Source organism: Cervus elaphus, chromosome 9 (genome assembly GCF_910594005.1).
Source record: "Cervus elaphus chromosome 9, mCerEla1.1, whole genome shotgun sequence".
Classification (NCBI taxonomy): domain Eukaryota; kingdom Metazoa; phylum Chordata; class Mammalia; order Artiodactyla; family Cervidae; genus Cervus; species Cervus elaphus.
Window position 1 is genome coordinate 90,070,122 of NC_057823.1, and position 20,096 is coordinate 90,090,217.

At 38.2% G+C, this 20,096-nt stretch overlaps 1 protein-coding gene across 1 annotated transcript in view; it reads left to right on the forward strand.

Moving 5' to 3' along the window:
• ADGRV1 (adhesion G protein-coupled receptor V1) overlaps window positions 1-20,096 on the forward strand; it is a 540,993-nt gene that overhangs the window by 99,467 nt on the left and 421,430 nt on the right. The window contains exons 26-33 of the mRNA XM_043913586.1: window positions 1,180-1,260; window positions 2,671-2,810; window positions 4,649-5,258; window positions 8,970-9,185; window positions 14,129-14,344; window positions 15,029-15,273; window positions 16,491-16,672; window positions 17,472-18,283. Coding sequence (XP_043769521.1) covers window positions 1,180-1,260; window positions 2,671-2,810; window positions 4,649-5,258; window positions 8,970-9,185; window positions 14,129-14,344; window positions 15,029-15,273; window positions 16,491-16,672; window positions 17,472-18,283 — 2,502 coding nt within the window. The remainder of the gene's footprint in view (window positions 1-1,179; window positions 1,261-2,670; window positions 2,811-4,648; window positions 5,259-8,969; window positions 9,186-14,128; window positions 14,345-15,028; window positions 15,274-16,490; window positions 16,673-17,471; window positions 18,284-20,096) is intronic.

Here is a 20,096-nt window from a genome sequence, read left to right on the forward strand (position 1 = left end):
CAGTCCCGGGGAGGGGAAGCCCGGAAGAGCAGGGCAGACCTTAGCCTCACATGTCAATCAAGGATATGGTAGAAGCACATAGGTGTGGATGTCGTCTTGCTCTTCTTCTTCCTTTTCCACCGCTGCCCTTCCTGCCTTCTTTGTTTGCAAATACTTGGTAAAATAATGGTTGGCTTCTGAGATGTAGTGGAAATAAAGTTAGAACCACTTTTCCTTTCTTACAGTCTTCATATATTGCCAAGGTCCCTCATTTTCTACAATATCATTTATTTGGTCTTTACTGCAGTTCTGTATAAAAGGCAGCAGGCACCTTTTATAGGTGAGAAAAGTGAGGTGCCAAGGGCTTTTGTGACTGGCTGAAGGTTTTACAGCTGGTGTCTGTCACAGCCAGGACTGAAGCCGAGGTTTCTAGACCACTTGTCTGGGTGCCGAAATGTGAGAACTTAAGTGTGTGGCTAAAGGGGAATGTTAGATGCATTTCCCCAATTTTTGAATTAGTTATTGTAAGTGGGCTTTTCTGGTGGCTCAGATAGTAAAGAATCTGCCTGCAACGTAGGAGACCCAGGTTTTATCCCTGGAGAAGGGAATGGCTATCCACTCCAGTCCTGTTATCTGGAGAATCCAATGGACAGAGGAGCCTGGTGGGCTATACTCCATGGGATTGCAACAAGTCAGACATGACTGAGTGACTAATACACATAGTGTTGTAAGTGGGATGGTGACTGTCACAGGTTTATAGGACTAAGTATAGGCTGATACATACACACAAATATTTAAAAATATTTATATGAACAAAACCCAATATGACAAAACCCACTGGAAAAAAAAATAAATAAATAAAGGGAAAAAAAAAGAAAAAAATATTTATATGAACGATGAAAACAATTTACACTGCTGTAAAGTGAAAATTTAAAAGTAAAGCTAGTTAAATTGGTGGAAATAGGAAATACCAGTTGCAACCTATGTGGAATATTTTTCTGAAGCTATGAATGAAAGTTTTATAACTTGGTAGCTTGACTAATGTTATACCATTACCACCTAATCTGTTTTATTTGAAAGAATGCATGTCTAGTATTACTGTATTTTCCTCTTTGCTGGATATGTTTTAAGCACTCTCAATTTTCTCATTGTGTCAATGTATGTTGTGTGGGTCGTGACTCTGTGTTTCTCCTTGTGAAGTGACTGAACTCTTTAGGGTTGATGGCAGTGGTAGTGGTGATGGGGACATGGAGTTCTTCCTTCCAGCTAATCACAGACGTGGTAAGCAGTTATTCCAAGGCCCTTTACTAGTCTACATTTTAACTTTTCTTTTTAGAGACAACAATACTAACCATTTCTCGATACCCGCTATATGCAGGTCCTTTATATAGTTTGTCTCATTAAGCAGCACAACTTTATCAAGTATTATTTACTCCATGCTGTTATAAGTCAGCTGGAAAGTGATCAAGTCAGAATCAAGTCCTGTCTGCCTCTGCAACTCAGACTCTCCTCCTCTCTTTGTGAACCTAATGTGACTCAGTTCCCTGATTCTAATTATAACAGAAATTTTCCTTGGTACCATTTACAAAAGTGATTATTGAAAAAGCTTTTACATAGCTTTGAATACCTAAAAAAGAGATAAATAGAATATTTATATTTTCATGTAAAATGTGTCATACTGATTTTCTTTACGACAACATATGAGTCATTATATGTTGCATTTAATCAAACACATGGGAAAGAGAAATTAAGAAAATAAATGGGGAGAATAAATTGCCAATTTATTGAAGGAAATATTGAAAAGAGGATGCCTTTTGAATTAGATGTATATATAAATATGGTTCAGCTTTTTTACCTCAAATATTTTTTCATATAAAGAGACAATACATAGACTATTTGTTTTTCTTTAGGGGGGACTCTTTCTCACCCTCAGAAAGATTCCGTTTATGCTCAAAACATTCCTTTTTCACAGTGTCAGGTTTTATAATTTTAGTTTCAGAAGTTGTTAACACCCCTCTCATTCCTGACTTCTGTCAATGTCTCCTATAACTTCTGTATTTAATTACTGTCCTAATTTTTGGATTCCTTATTGTCTTGACCACATATTTAATCAGCATAAAAGCCAAACATACTTCCTAGGAAAAAAGTACTTATTTATTTAGATTTTAGCATCTTTTTAGTTATAGTACTGGACTCTTTGAGACCAGAAGAGAGAGATCTATAATATCGTAATATGATGAAAATAGGCATAGAATTACTGCACATTTGGAAACAAGAATCTGTGCAGTCAGGTTGGGGAAAATCGTAGGAAAACTACTGTTTTATAAAGGTAGGAGTTATTTTGGCTCCTGTTCTTCCAAGGTCAGCAAAGGTCGTGAGAGACTTTCCTCCTATGCTCTGTGTGGAAGAATGTTCTCTTTCATAGAGAAGAAAAAGAAAAACAAGTTTTCCTTATTCATCTTCAAGTGCTTATGCAGCACTTTGTATGTCACGTTGGAGCCCAAACAGAGGAAGGTCAGAAAAGCACGAATATTGTGGCAGCCATTTGTGTCTGCCTTTCTTTCTAAAGCAAATTAGAACATCCTCAGTGAATGGTACAACCCTTTTCAAAAAGTTGTTCCTTGCTTTTCCCTTTGGTTTGTAAATTACTGATTAACATTTTCTTCTGTTTGTTGGAACTTATTCATGCAGCCAGTCTAGGAGTGGCTTCCCAAATTCTAGTGACAATTGCAGCCTCTGACCATGCTCATGGTGTATTTGAATTTAGCCCTGAGTCACTCTTTGTCAGCGGAACTGAACCAGAAGATGGATACAGCACTGTTACATTCAATGTGAGTACATTCTTCCCTCCAGTCCTAGACATTTTCTGTTTTTTTTTTTTTTAAACACTGTTTTATTGTATTATTAAGGTATACTTTATGTTAATTTTTTCTGTGTAAGTGGAGGGGAATGAATCTAGTGGCACCGACAATTCAAATTGATAATTAAACAGTGATTTGTCTTTTGTCTTTGTATTTCATTTTGCATACATTATGATTCTGAGGATTCCTGACTCTTTAAGGAATATCTATTAATATAAAAATATAGATTTTTATCTTAATTCAGATAAGCTGTGGCAACAAACATCTCCAAATTCTAATCGACTTATTACCACAAAGATCTGTTTTTCACTCATGTTTTATGCCCCATCTGAAGTTGGCTGTCATCAATCACTTAGGACTGAGGGTTGCAAAGGCTATAACTCAATAGATACTTCTGTCTCCACTGACTGGGGAAGCGTGGTTGGGGGAAACTGCACGCTGGCTCTTCAGCTTCTCTCTGGAGGTCATTCACAGCATTTCCATTTAGCTTCTTTGGTCAAAGCATGTCTCATGACAACGCGAAAGTAACTGGGTAGAGAAATGTCATCCTGGCTTGTATCTTTCCCAGAAGGAAAGAAAATGCAAAACATTTGTGAATAGCAATAATAACATCTCTATGTGGGGGATGTGTGTGTGTATGTATGTATTTGTGTTTCTACTGTACATTCATCCAGTAGGAATTAAGTAGGCTTCTATTGTTAGATAATTTAGAGGAGCCAGAAGCTTGCTCAGTGTCCTCAGATTTTATTCAAAGGATGAAGAAAGATCACTCAGAATATATATTTTCTGTATTCTTATGGCAGATCTGCAGTAAACTGTTGTGGCATAAATTAAACAGCTTTAGAAAGGATAACTAATTACTCAAGAAAGAAAAAAAAAGGATTCAGGGAAAGCATCAAGTTTATTAAAACTTTTTTAATAAAAATTCCTGTTTCTAATTGAGTCAGCATTCTTATTTTAAGTATAAAAATTATGTTTAGTTGGGACTTGACTTGAAGTAGGGCTTGTACCGTCTGGTGGCTCAGACGGTACAAAATCTGCCTGCAATGCAGGAGACCCAGGTTTGATCCCTGGGTCGGGAAAATCTCCTGGAGAAGGAAATGGCAACCCACTTCAGTATTCTTGCCTGGGGAATTCCATGGACAGAGGAGCCTGGCAGGCTACAGTCCATGAAGTTGCAGAGTCAGACACGGCTGAGCAACTAACAATACAATAACTTGAAGTGATTTTTTTTAAAGAAGATTTTTCATTCTTTTTAACATACTCTTGACAAAAGCATCTCTTGCTTCTTAAATGTATCTTATATAGCCTTGGGTTGAGTATACTTTTTGGTGAATTTTTGTTTTCATATTATATTGAAGTTAAATATAATCTGTTTTAAAAAAATGAGTTTTATGGCTAACTGTTCAGAAAAATTATCAGTCATCTATTCCTTACAATAAAGTGTATACCCTCTTTGCAGGAAATGAAAACATTTTCATGAATGTGCAGTATAATACACTGTTAATTACATTTGCTTTATTACTGGTATATGTTGTAGTTGCAGAAATGATACAGCTGCAGTTTAGTTAGAAGATAAACATGTTCCTTCAATCTGTCATTTCATATAACAATCATTTTTTAAGTGGGAACTCCCTGAGGGTCTTCAAAGATATGTAGTGCATTGCCTTCAAGAATCTCATGTTCTTCAGAACAGCTTATTTAAAATAAAATTACAAATTAATATCCTGTTGTTCTGTATATCCACACCTCTAAGTCGGTGGGTTTAATGCCTGTTTTAACATATTTTAATATTCAATATTTTAAAGATTATGAGAAGTCATGGGGCCCTGTCTCGAGTGACTTTGCTTTGGAGCATAGACTCTGACCCTGATGGCGATCTGGCCTTCACCTCTGGCAATGTCACCTTTGAGCTTGGACAGAAGAGTGCCAACATCACAGTGGAAATACTGCCTGATGAAGATCCAGAGCTGGATAAAGCATTCTCTGTGACCATCCTCAGCGTCTCCAGTGGCTCTCTGGGTGTTCATTCTAATGCCACATTAATAGTTTTGGCTAGTGATGATCCTTACGGGGTCTTCATCTTTTCTGAAAGAAATAGACCTATGAAAGTGGAGGAAGCAACCCAGAACGTCACGTTGTCAATAATAAGGTTAAAAGGCCTCTTGGGAAAAGTTAAAGTCACATATGCAACACTGGATGATACGGAAAAACCGCCTCATTTTCCCCCTAATTTAGCCAGAGCAACTCAAGGGAAAGACTATATACCAGCTTCTGGATTTGCTATTTTTAGAGCCAATCAGAGTGAGGCAACAATAACTGTTTCAGTCTTGGACGATGATGAGCCAGAAAGGTCGGAGTCTTTGTTTGTTGAGCTACTCAACTCTACTTTAACAGAGAAAGTACAGAATCGCCCAAGTAAGTAACCATTAGTGTGTTGTTTTTATTATTAGAGGTAAGAATTCTGAGACAAATTAAGAATTTGGTATAGTAAAATATTCTGTAAAAATAGTAAGCTCTGATTTTACAAGCATCCTCTTAAAAAAGTTTATAAGGCAAATGGAAGTGGGATGTGAAACTGTGCTGTTGTGTTTTAAAACTCTGTTATAGTCCCAGACTAAATTTTTAGAACTGTTTATGGAATCTGGTATGACTGACCTCTAATACTATTGTACTGGATGTTGTAGCTTCTGAAGCCTTCTGAAATCAATCTGGGGGTTCCAAGGACAGTAAGATCCTGAGTCTCTTTCACCTTGATCCACCCTGGATGGTTCCTTAACCAACAGTCTCTTTGTATCGGTGGGAAGCAATACAAAGAGACGGTGGATCTGGCCATTGCAGGAGGAAAGGGCCGTGTAGCAGTGAGAAGACCTGGAAATTTGGGGGTCATCCTGAGAGTTGAGATGAAGGCCCTGGTTGGGGATAAGAATGAGGAATGAGGAGTGAGTGATGACCTGTGTTGGCCAGAGGATCTGGTTCCACAGCTTCTGTTTGGACAGAGCAGCCTCTCCCCCTGGGGTAGTGGCTCAGTAGCTTTGTAGGGAGTGGGGGGCTGCTAGCAGAGAGCTGGCCTGAGCTGGGGGCTCACTGTAGCTTGTTCGTTAGTCACATCTCTCTCTGAAGACCTATAACTTTAGATAGGGGTATTTATATAAAGAATCTAGATTTCCCGGAATAAGACAGTAAGAAAAGGAAGGATGATTGGTGATATTAATTTAATATCAATTTAATGTCAGTTTTAGGATAACATTTGTAAATATGGTATTAAGTAGATATCTTTTAAAATATAATAAAACTATCTTAAAATTGGAATTAAATAGTCGAAAGAGTTAAGATCTACATGTTGACTGCGTTCTACCATATAGATTAAGGTTTCTTACAAGTATATTTTGTCACTTTACTGACACATTGTGTAGTGAGCACCATTCTTGCCCACATTGTAATTGTAGTCCACGGTTGTAAAAGGAAATTTACTTTTTTAGGGTAACTGCTATCATTAAATTTTTAGGTTACAGTCATGGTTAAAATTCCCACACGGTAACCTATCCCTTGTTTTCTTAGCATGGTTTAGCGTCAGTTACCATAGCAATACATCAAAATAAAACTCAGCAAGTAGTCTTAGTAAGAATTATAAAGGGGCTTTCCAGGTGGTGCAGTGGTAAAGAATCCACCTGCCAATGCAGGAGACCCAGGAGATGCCCTGGGTCAGGAAGATCCCCTGGAGGAGGAAATGGCAACCCACTCCAATATTCTTGCATGAAAAATTCCATGGACAGAGGAGCCTGGTGGGTTACAGTCTCTGGGATCACAAAGAGTTGGATATGACTGAATGACTGACCACAAGAATTTTATGGTATAGCCCACTTTTCAAGGAACTGCAGTTTATTAAGTGAGATAGGAGTAAAACCGGGGAGAAGGATGGCATGTAGCAGTGGCTAGTTAGGGGCTGTGGGTGCTGGTGTCAGATAACTTAGGTCCAAGTGTATTGTAATAAATTGTTGCCCATAAACTTTTAAAGCCCAAGTTTCCTTATCCATAGTATAGACTTATTATGGAGATTAAATATGATAATACATGCGAAAATGAATATAGGTTCTGGCATATAGTAAGCATTCAATAAATGTGAACAGTTATTAATAAAGTGCTATATGCAGGATATCACTGTGCTATGGGTTGGGAGAAACAGTCAACGTGTGTTTGTTTATGCTGGATATGTTCCTGGAACCATGCAGCATACTTGGGGAAATTCAGACTCAGCATAAGCTGTGAAGTGAAACAGCTAAAGAACAATTGAGTGCATTAGAAAGGAAACAGAAAATGTCATTAAAAATGAAGAAAAAGAATAATTCAGTGCAAATCTATGTGATATGGTCTCAATTTTAATAGGTAGAATCAGTGCGGGACCTGATAAGATCTCTGTCCTCTGCTCTGAGTGGAATCACACACTTTCAGGAGGCAGTGTGAGAGGAGTGGGGATGAACTGGCAGAGGGCAAGATGAGCAGCTGTGAATGGAGGAAGGTTATCTACCTGGTTTGCTGAGGAATTGCAGATAAGGAGCTGAAGTTTGGACAAACCCTTACATGATGTCTCTAAAATGTGTCCAGCAGGTTCTAGTCTAATGCCTTAGCTGACTACCTCATCCTTTTTGCACCTCTGATTCCTTATCCATAAGACATGGACAGTGTTACCCACCACGTAGAGATGGTATGGGAATTAAATTACTGGATGCAAGGAAAGTGATTGGAACAATGCCTGTCAAATAGTGGACACTCCTCAAATGTCATCTGCTGCTGCAACTCTGGGTTACTGCTATTTTTGCCCAATGTGTTTATATTATATTTAATTATATCAATTTACAGTTTGGGATTTTAACTGTATAATTTAGTGTGATCTGGGACTGTATCATTGAAATTAAATGGTGTCCTTACTTGTTTTAGATTACATTGTCTGAAAATACATTGTCTGAAAAATTTTATACATTGTCACATGCTTTCAAATACCACCATTGTTGGAGGTGTTCTAAATATGAACTCAAAATTGTTTACTTGTAATGTGAGCTTGCTGATGCTTCTTTTGTGTTCATAAAAATTGTTTTGGCAAGGATGTTAAGTCAGAATTGCATCTAGGAAGTAAGTCAGGGAGAGTTTTTGGGGGGTCTTAAATGCCTTCAAAGGTAGTTTTGTTCTCCCTAAAATCAGTGGCAAGGGAGACGAGAGTCTTAAAGGTAGGCTTAGAAGTATAGCAGGAAAAGCATAAGTAAGCACACTCTTTTTATACCAGCTTTGAGATAGTGTTGAAGCTGACTCTGTAATTGCATGACTATTAATTGAGATGGTGCAGGGAGAATAAGTTTGTGGGGAAGGACAGTTAAGCTCGAAGAGAGGTAGTAATTGAATTGGAGTGTGATGATATTCAGCTCCTCTTTGAGGACAAGGAACTAAATGACTTTCCTGCTCAATTTTCTAACTGTAGTGGCTTTAAAAAAATTTATAGCATGCTGGTAACTAATTGGAAGAGCATAATTCTGTAAGTTTCATCGCTATCTGTTGTAATATTTTGTGAAGTGATGATTAATTACCTCTAATCATTTTTTCTTTTGAGAAATTTCTAATACTTATTAAAATAATCCTTGTAGGGTAATTATTCCTTTGCTATAGTAAAAATCACCCTAGAAGTTACAGGAAAGTAGGAACTTTTGTGTTCATTTTTGTATCCCCAACATCTAAATGCATGGTGGTACATAGTAATCGATAAATATTTTGGATATAAATAGTAGAAAACACAAAATGATAATCCCATTTGGCTCATGGATCTTGCTGCGACTTCATTTAAAAAAATTCTTTTTATTGAAGTATAGTGGATTTACATGTTCTATTTATTACTGCTGTATAGCAAAGTGATATATATATATATATACACACACATATATATATACACACATACACCACACATACATTCTTTTTCATATTCTTTTCCATTCTGGTTTATTACAGGATATTGATCATAGTTCTCTCTGTTATACAGTAGGACTCTGTTGTTTATCCATCCTATATATTGGCTGAGGCTTCTTGATGACTTCTGACGAGTTCTTAGAATTTTGATATATTAGTTTTTCTTCTGTCTTTCAGTTCCAAACTCTCCACGCCTGGGGCCTAAGGTAGAAGCTATTGCTCAGTTAATTATCATTGCCAATGATGATGCCTTTGGAACTCTTCAGCTCTCAGCACCAGTTGTTCGAGTAGCAGAAAATCATGTTGGACCCATTATCAATGTGACAAGGACAGGAGGAGCATTTGCAGATGTTTCTGTGAAATTTAAAGCCGTGCCAATAACTGCAGTAGCCGGTGAGAAAAGACATCTAAGGAGCAGTGAAGTGTTTTAGAGGGAAATTGTATCCTTGATTAACAAAGCCACGCAAAGATGTAGTGAGAAAAATCAACCAGAAAGCAATAATACCCTTGCATCTTTTTATTATGTAAAAAGACTAGATGTTTTATTGTGTATTCATGACATTGATTTTGCAGAATTTGTGAAAACTGTTGGCAAATTGTATATGAATTTAAAAGGTTAATATGCACAAACCAATGAAAAGTAAACCAAGGAAAGCATTGTTAGACTTTCTCCCTGTGTACTTTTAAGGTTTTTGGAAGGGATTCATGTGTGAATAATAATGAGGAATGCAGGATAAAATGTGCAGCTGTATAATTGCAGTATTGGCAACAGTTATGTCTCTCAACTCATTTATTCTGTTGTTTATTTATGAAGAACATGGTAGAGACAGTTACTAGCATTAACTATTTTATGTATAAGCAGAAGGATTTTATTGCCAAATGCAAACATTAGGAGACAGTCTTCTTTCCTAGTTCAGTTATGGCCTCTTAGGGAGTTTTGCCCAAGAGCTATTCAGTTAGAACCTTTTTAGTGTGCATTCAAAGGTCATGAGTGTGAAGGGATAGGATAACCGAATTGATATTTTGAAATAAATCATTTGGATGTGACACTTGCTTGAGAAGAAAATGAAGCAGGCTTACCTAGTCCCTGCTGTGTGTGTGAATGATGTGTGTGTGTGTGAGTGTATATGTGTGAGTGTGTGTGTGTATGTGGGGAGTGTAGCCCAAAGGAATGCCTATATACAGAGGGCTTTACACTTTGACAGATTGTGAGGATCGACCGTATTCTAGGAAATTGGCCTATAAACTCCATAAGTGCGTGCAAGCTAAGTCACTTCAGTCATGTCCGAGTCTTTGCGACCCTGATGGACTGTAGCCCGCCAGACTCCTGTCTGTCCATGGGATTCTCCAGGCAAGAATACTGGAGTGGGCTGCCATGCCCTTCTCTAGGGGATCTTCCTGACCCCAGGGACCGAACCTGCATCTCTCCCTCTCTCTTTTCCTCATTTGTTGTTTGACCAGAGACAAAGCCACCCTGAGTGATATGCATTTGTTGTTGTTCAGTCATGTCCGACTCTTTGTGACCCCCATGAACTGTAGCATGCCAGGCTCCTCTGTCCTTCACATCTCCTGGTGGTGTTGATGTTCAGTCACTAAGTTGTGCCTGACCCTTTGTGACCCCATGGACTGCAGCACGCCAGGTTTCCCTGTCCTTTATCATCTCCAGGAGTTTGTTCAAATTCATGTCCATTGAGTCACTGATGCCATCCAACCATCTCATCCTCTGTCACCCCCTTCTCCTCTTGCATTTAATCTTCTTCAGCATCAGGGTCCTTTTTAATGAGTCAACTCTTCACATCAGGTGGCCAAAGTATCGGAGTTTCAGCTGCAACATCAGTCCTTCCAATGAATATTCAGGACTGATTTCCTTTAGGATGGACTGGTTGGATCTCCTTGCAGTCCAAGGGACACTCAAGAGTCTTCGCCAATATCACAGTTCAAAAGTGTCAGTTCTTCCGTGCTCAGCCTTCTTTATGGTCCAACTCTCATATCCATACGTGACTACTGGATAATCCATAGATTTGACTATATGGACTTTTGTTGGCAAAGTGATGTCTCTAGTTTTTAATATACTGTCTAGGTTTGTTGTCATACCTTCTAAGACACAAGTGTTTTTTAATTTCATGGCTGCAGTCACTGTCCGCAGTGATTTTTGAGCCCAAGAAAATAAAGTCTGTAACTGTCTCCATTGGTTCGCCCATCTATTTGCCATGAAGTGATGGGACCGGATGTCATGATCTTAGTTTTTTGAATGTTGAGTTTTAAGCCAACTTTTTCATTCTATTCTTTCACCCTCATCAAGAGACTCTTTAGTTCCTCTTCACTTTCTGCCATTAAAGTGGTATCATCTGTATTTCTGAGGTTATTGATACTTCTCTTGGCAGTCTTGATTCCAGCTTGTGATTCATCCAGCCTGGTATTTTGCATGATGTACTCTGCTTAGAATTTAAATAAGAAGGAATGACAACATATAGCCTTGTCATACTCCTTTCCCAATTTTGAACCAGTCCATTTTTCCTGTTCCATTCTAACTGTTGCTTCTTGACCCACATACAGATTTCTCAGGATGCAAGTAAGGTGGTCTGGTATTCCCATCTCTTGAAGAATTTTCCACAGTTTGTTGTGATCCACATAGTCAGTGGCTTTACTGTAGTCAATGAAGCAGAAGTAGATGTTTTTCTGGACTTCCCTTGCTTTTTCTGTGATCCAATGGATGTTGGCAATTTGATCTCTATTTTCTCTGCCTCTTTGAAACTCAACTTTTACATCTGGAAGTTCTTGCTTCATGAACTGCTGAAGCCTAGTTTGAAGGATTGTGAGCATTACCTTGCTAGCATGTGAAATGAGGGCAGCTGTATGGTAGTCTGAATGTTCTTTAGCTTTGCTCTTTTTTTTTTGGTTTGGAATGAAGAGTAGATCTTTTCCAGTCCTGTGAACACTGCTGTTTTCTAAATTTGCTGCCGTATTCAGTGCAGCTCTTTCACAGCATCATCTTTTAGGACTTGAAATAGCTCAGCTGGAATTCTGTCACATCCACTGGCTTTGTTCACAGTGATTCTTGCTAAGGCCCCCTTGACTACACACTCCAGGATATCCAGCTGTAGGTGAGTGACCACATCATCCTGCTTACTGGGTCATTAAGACCTTTTTTTCTGTAGCTCTTTTTTGTATTTTTGCCACCTCTTCTTAATCCCATTTGCTTCTGTTAGGTCCTTACTGTTTCAGTCCTTTATTGTGTCCATCCTTGCATGAAATGTTTCCTTGATATCGCTAATTTTCTTGAAAAGATCTCTAGACTTTCCCATTTTATTGTTTTCCTCTTCTTCTTTGCACTGTTTATTTAAGATGATCTTCCTATCTCCCCTTGCTATTCTCTGGAACTCTACATTCAGTTGGGTGTATCTTTTCCTTTCTCCCTTACCTTCCACTTCTTTTCTTTTCTCAGCTATTTGTAAAGCCTCCTCACACAACCACTTTGGCTTCTTGCATTTCTCTTTTTTTGGGCTTTGGCCATCACCTCCTATATAATGTGTTGAACCTCTGTTCATAGTACTTCAGGCACTCTGTCAACCAGATCTAATCCCTTGAATCTGTTTGTCACTTCCATGGTATAATCATAAGGAATATGATTTAGGTCATACCTGACTAGTCTAGTGATTTTCCCTACTTTCTTCTTAAGCCTGAATTTTGCAATGAGGAGCTCATAATCTGAGCCACAGTTAGCTCCAGGTCTTGTCTTTGCTGACTGGATAGAGCTTCTCCATCTTTGTCAAAGAATATAGTCAGTCTGATTTCATATTGACCTTCTGGTGATGTTTATGTGTAAATTCATCTCTTTTGTTTTTGGAAAAAGATGCTTGCTATGACCAGCATGTTCCCTTGAGAAAACTCTGTTAGTGTTTGCCCGGCTTCATTTTGTACTCCAAGGCCAAACTTGCCTCTTACTCTGGGTGTCTCTTGATTTCGTACTTTTATATTTCAATCCCCTATGATGAAAAGGACATCTTTTTTGGTGTGAGTTCTAGTAGGTGGTGTAGGTCTTCATAGAACCATTCACCTTTGGCTTCTTTGACATCAGTGGTTGGGGCAGAGACTTGATTACTGTGATACTGAATGGTTTTTGTTGGAAACAAACCGAGATCATTCTGTCATTTTTGAGATTGTACCCAAGTACTGCATTTTGGACTATTTTGCTGATTACGAGGGCTACTTCATTTCTTCGAAGTGTTTTTTTTGCCCACAGTAGTAGTTATAATAGTCATCTGAATTAAATTCACCCGTTCCCATCCATTTTAGTTCACTGATTCCTAAATTGTTAATATTCAATCTTGCCATCTCCTGCTTGACCATATCTGATTTACCTTGGTTCATAGACCTAACTTTCCACGTTCCTATGCAATATTGTTCTTTAGAGCCTCAGACTTTACTTTTACCATCAGATACATCCACAGCTAAGTGTTGAGAAAGAAGTTCCCGCTTTGGCCCAGCCACTTCATTCTTATTGGAGCTATTAGTAATTGTCCTTGTCTCTTCCCCAGGAGCTTATAGGACAACTTCTGACCTCTGGGGTTCATCTTCTGGTGTCATATCTTTTTTCCTTTTCATACTGTCCATGGGGTTTTCGAGACAAGAGTACTAGAATAATTTGCCATTTTCTTCTCCAGTGGACGTTTTGTGAGAACTCTTTGCTATGACACGTCTGTCTTGGGTGGCCCTACACAGCATGGCTCATAGCTTCATTGCATTACCCAAACCCCTTCACCATGACAAGTCTGTGATCCATATAGGGGTATACATTAGTAGCTTTTAATCCAACTCTGTAGAAAAATTCATGTTTTCCAGCTATAAGATTGATGATATTGACATGCCCACCTCTGTGCAGCAGTGTGATTGGTCTCCCCAGTGAGATCAGAATTCTTGTTCTTTGTTTTGAAAGTCCCATACATATTTTTTTACTTTTGTAAATAAGGGGCCATCTTGTGGTAGTGAATGATTCTTTATGTTCATGTGCATATCCATAATCTATATGTCTGTGTATATTTGTATTGTCTATATGTGTATATGGCAAGCAGAACACTATGTATATGTATTTCTAAAAATGAAGACATGAACTTGAATGTCAGGATGGTTTTTCACTATTGTGTTGTATCAAACCCATTTTTTTTCTTGCAAGAGAGGTGAAATCTTCTGTTTAAAAAAATGCAATCACTGACCTCAGAAACATCTTGCGAAGTGTGTCCATGAATTGTGATATGTCATAGTATTTCCCTAGTATATGGGGAATTTATTATCATGTCCTAGAAGAAGTCTTAGCATTTTTCTTTTTGTCTTTGTAGGTGAAGATTATAGTATAGCTTCATCGGATGTGGTCTTACTAGAAGGGGAAACCAGTAAAGCTGTGCCAATATATATCATTAATGACATCTACCCTGAGCTGGAAGAGTCTTTTCTTGTGCAACTGCTGAATGAAACAACAGGAGGGGCGAAACTCGGGGCGTTAACAGAGGCAATCATTATTATTGAGGCCTCTGATGATCCCTATGGATTATTTGGTAATAAGACTAGTCCATGTCTCTTACTTACTTGTATAGATTCATATATTTCTTTATTTTTAGAGCCTCAAAATTGATTTAATCTTGTTTCCTTTTAACCTGCTATTACTGATATATAAGGACATCTATGTACGTTCACCACCTGTGGTTAGAAATCAACCTCTTAGCATAAACCTAGAGATCATACACTTTTAGGCGTTTAGGTCAGGTCTGGCTCCTGGATGTATTTTGTGAATCTTAGACCAATTGTTAAAAGAACTGATTCACAGAAATTTTTACAAGAATCTGAATTTCTGGGCTTGCTTTATAGTCAAAAACTATGGTGACATCAAGCCCCCCTTTTTGCATAGCATCAGTCTTCGGAGCAAAATACCAACTGCCAGGCTTGTCCCATGCCATTCACCCCAGAAGTCATGGGATCAGCTTCACTCATGACTGATACACGTCTGACCCCTGTGGGCATCTGAGTTTATGATTTCTGGTTCTATCATAATGAAAAATAATTTGGAAAATTTGGCAGGCCTGAGCAATTTGTATCATAGCATGTGTCTCTGATTTTGTGGAGTTTAGCCTCTTAGGTTGCTTGGGGGGAAAGAAGGAATTGACGATAGGGTGGCAGTTGGTTCACTCTATGTTGACTTAGTTTCACGTTGTATTTGACTTTATCTCTGCTTTGCCCTTTAGGTTTTCAGATTATTAAACTTACTGTAGAGGAACCTGAGTTTAACTCAGTGAAGGTAAACCTGCCAATAATTCGAAATTCTGGGACACTCGGCAATGTTACTGTTCAGTGGGTTGCCACTATTAATGGACAGCTTGCTACTGGCGACCTGCGAGTTGTCTCAGGTAATGTGACCTTTGCCCCTGGGGAAACCATTCAAACCTTGTTGTTAGAGGTCCTGGCTGACGACGTTCCGGAGATTGAAGAGGTGAGAGGAATGGCTAGTCTAGAATGACACTGTAAACCGTATCTTGTCTTATAGTGACTAGAACAGATGCCTGTTATTGTGACGTTTATAGAGGTGTCCAATAAGTTATTTCTGCAGAATGTTCAAAATTTGGTAGTGTGAAAGTGATCCTTACAGAAAACAAAAACAAGAATATTTTAGAAATAGGTCTCATTCTTGTTCACATACTAGTTTACTAGTATAAGATTATTTTTTTGTACAGTTATATTTTTCTACATTTTGGTTAAGTGATTAAACGTATATAATCTGGCAGAAAGTTTGCTGTGTTGTTTCACATAAACTTAATTTGTTTGTATTCATAATCTCTCTTGGCTTGAGTGTGAGCCAATCAATCTTAATTATATGTGGATTTTGATTTTCTGCTCATTCATTTATTCTTTAGGATTTACTCTGTGACAAATTCCTTGTGAGATTTATTTGCCTGATATTTATTTTTCATGATAAAGAAGTGCGGTGGCAAATAAAGATAGCGTCTCAGTGGGGAAGTTGATTCATCACTGACATATATTGGCTGAAGATAATTTTATTTTATGAAATTCAAGTATTATTAAAACCTAGAGCTCATAAAATTAGATTTAACAGCATTTATTCTTTAATAGTGTCAAATTTTTGTAGAAGGGAAGTCCATAAAATTTCAGTTGAGTGCTAATTGTGCCATTACTCACTTCTTAAATATTAGTTATTAGTTAATACATATAAAACATTTCTCTTTCCTCTAAATTTAGGTGACATCATGATATATTTTTGTTTCAAATTTTATCAGAGAATTTCCACTTACGAGAATGTGGGAAATAAAGCATAATAAATGAACTATTCATGAAACACATATGCAGTATTCTCCCTTAGTAAAAAAGTGTGTAGGGATTATAAGTATATTATTGAAGTGGTAAACATAAAGAGACATCTTAAAATTGATTCATGCGATTGTATAACAGAATATTAAGGAACTTAAACAGCCTGTATTTCTTATGTGCAGTCATGCTCAAGTGTTAAAGTCGGTGAACGACTGTTCTGTTACATATTAGGTTTGTAAATGTGCTAGAGGAGTTTCTTTATGTTCATTTGTATTACTCTATATTGTGTTCTTGTATGGATAGCTTTGATTTTTTTTCTTGCATCACGTTTATTCTAATTTCAGAACCAGGATTCTGTTAAGGAAGTTTTCACTGTATTTTTAGGTTATCCAAGTGCAACTAACTGATGCCTCTGATGGAGGTACTATTGGGTTAGATCGAGTGGCAAATATTATTATTCCTGCCAATGATAATCCTTATGGTACAGTAGCCTTTGTTCAGTCGGTTTCTCGTGTTCAAGAGCCTCTGGAGAGAAGTTCCTGTGCTAACATAACTGTCAGGAGAAGGTATATGAGATGGCTGTTTGGGACTTGTGGGGTGGTGGAAAAAGAACTCTTGCACAATCCAATAATTTAATTATGGTAGTTTTTACATAATGTAAAATATTTTACAGGTTATTATAATCTTAATTAAATTATGCTTATCACTTATCACTATAGAATACTCATTATTTTTCCCATAACTTTTATTAGTGAAATGGGTTATGCATTATTTGGCTTTCTAACCCCAGACATTTATTGCTTTAATTGGTGATTTGTTTGAATTAGAACTTAAAAAGCAAGTGGTTTCTAAATTGAAAATCATTCAGATGCCATATGAAGTAGTTGGTTTTCAGGTTCTGATTTTCTCCTGCCCTTCTTTTGTGAGGGAGCATACCGTTCACTGAGCTCCTTCAGAAATAAAAAAATAGGTGGTCTTGCAACCTTGGGGCAAGTAATTACATTTACATTTCTTTAAGGAAATGTACCCATGTCGGTGTCATTCCTTGTTTCGGCGAAAGTTAGTGGTGAAGATTCATTTCCTCACTCTGCTTGAAAATTCTGGAATGGATATGATTTGCATGTCTTGCAAGATATTGTCATTGCTGGGTTAAAAATAAGTATTATCTGAATGATAATGAACCAGGCTTCCTTACATGAGAAAACTCAATGAGACACAGAAATCTAATTAAGAAACATGGTTGTGTCTGTGCTAGTACTTTATCCATTTAAAAAAAGGGGAACCACAGTCAGCGTTCTGTCCTCTGCATGCAATGCACAGATTGCTCTGAATGCCTAACCTGTCTTTTGTCACTCCACGTTTTAGCGGAGGGCACTTTGGTCGGCTGTTGTTGTTCTACAGTACTTCTGATATTGACGTAGTGGCTCTTGCAGTTGAGGAGGGTCAAGACTTACTGTCCTACTATGAATCGCCAATTCAAGGGGTGCCTGACCCACTCTGGAGAACTTGGGTGAATGTCTCTGCGACGGGGGAACCCCAGGATTCTTGTGCCACCTCGTGCCTCAAAGAACAGGCGTGCTCAGCGTTTTCCTTTCTCAGTGCTTCTGAAGGCCCCCAGTGTTTTTGGATGACTTCATGGACCAGCCCCACTGCTAACAACTCAGACTTCTGGACCTACAAGAAAAACGTGACCAGAGTAGCATCTCTTTTTAGCGGTCAGGCCGTGGCTGGTAGTGACTATGAGCCTGTGACAAGGCAGTGGGCCATCATGCTGGAAGGCGACGAATTCGCAAATCTCACCGTTTCCATTCTTCCCGACGATTTCCCAGAGATGGATGAGAGTTTCCTGATTTCTCTCCTCGAAGTTCATCTCATGAACATCACAGCCAGTTTCAAAAACCAGCCAACCATAGGACAGCCAAACACTTCTACAGTTGTCATAGCATTAAATGGCGATGCCTTTGGAGTGTTTGTGATCTACAGTATTAGTCCCAACACCTCTGAAGATGGCTTATATGTCGAAGTTCAGGAGCAGCCTCAAACCACAGTGGAGATGGTGATCCACAGGACAGGGGGCAGCTTAGGTCAGGTGACAGTTGAATGGCGTGTCGTTGGTGGAACAGCTACTGAAGGTTTAGATTTTGTCGGTGCTGGAGACATTCTGACTTTTGCTGAAGGTGAGTGATGGTTCTCAATGGATTTCCGTTCCCCTGGGAAAGTCATTATAGTCCATTTTTATGCTAGTGTTCCTATGCATTCTTACTATGTACATTCTTGCTAATATGTAAAAGTGAACAAAAAAAGTGGTATTTGGCTTGTTAATGGTTGACCTGACATATAGAGGGCTGATGAGGCACTATGTGTGTATCTTTTTAGTTGAATAAAAAGAGAAGATTTTCAGGGAATGGGACAATTTTTATCCCTTTTATGTGTGATAGCAGAGCCTTTAAGGAAATGTAGAAGCATATCTAAAGCAAGTTTTCATTTTGTAAAGGAAGTTATAAGAATGAGCCACGTATCCACAATTAAACATGTGAGTAAAAAGTATTGACAGCCAAGAAATGGGAAGCTTTTTCATATGCACTGACAAATCAGGATAAACCTCCAAAGAAAATAACAAGTTAAATAGTATAAGGGCTTCCCTATAGCTCAGTGATAAAGAGTCTGCCTGCCAATGCAGGAGACACAGGTTCAGTCCCTGGGTCGGGAAGATCCCCTGGAGAAGGAAATGGTAACCCACTTCAGTATTCTTGTCTGGGAAATCCCGATAGGCGGGCCTGTTGTGCTATAGTTCATGGGCTCACAGAGAGTTGGATACAACTTAGAACTAAACAACAGCAACAGCATAAATAGTATAAATTTGGGCTTCCCTGGTGACTCAGATGGTAAAGAATCTGCCTGCAAGCAGGAGACCTGGGTTTGATCCCACTCCACTCCAGTATTCTGGCCTGGAGCATTCCATGGACAGAGGAGGCTGGCAGGCTACAGTCCATGGGATTGCAAAGAGTCAGACATGACTGAGCAATTTTCACTTCATTGGGTGACTTTATTAATGTTATATTAAGCATAGTGACCTAGTGATAGATGAGCTTGTAATACTGGTCTTAGACTTGAATGGGGTCACTATTTTAAATTTTCATGAACAGTGAAATTATAGAGAACTTGGACAATAATTAGGATTAGTGCAGATTAACCAGTTCTTTTCCAGGGTTGATTGAATCACCAAGTATCTGAAAATTTTGAACATTCATATATTTAAAATAGTTTTCTTTGGGTGAAAGAAAGATATCTTTACTGAAATCATTTTTAAACTCATGATTTGGGCCCTTAAAATCCTATATGGCTTTTTAACATAGTTTTTTTTTTTTCTGATTGAAAAGAAATTATAAAAGCTTCAGGTTATACAATAAAATGAAGGAAGTAAATGTTATTAGCAGTTTCTTATCTTAGAGCAGTTCCTTGCATATTTTATCCTTTAATGCATATACTTTTTTGGAAACAGTAATTAGGGGTTATGGTGCATATAGATTATACTTTTGAAACATCTAAGAAGCATTACATCTTAGAGTAGCTTTTTAAGATAGTTTAAAACTTGTCTATAATGGTTGGGCTTGTGCTTAGTCACTCAGTCGTGTCTGACTCTTTGCAACCCTGTGGGTTGTAGCCTGCAGCCTGCCAGGCTCCTCTGTCTATGGAATTTTCCAGGCAGGGATACTGGAGTGGGTTGCCATTTCCTTCTCCAGGGGATATCTTCCCGACCCAGGAATCGAACCGGTGTCTCCTGCCTTGTAGATGAATTCATTACCTGCTGAGCCATCAGGGAAGCCCTCTATAATGGTTATTTCCTAGTAATTGATTTTGGGAACAATGGAATACTGATACACTTGATGTGGGAGGTATGTATGTGCATAGGTTAGCAATTGGTAACATTTTCCCATATTTCAAGGAAAGTAATGAAAATTTGAGGAGGGACTGGAGATGAAAATTTAA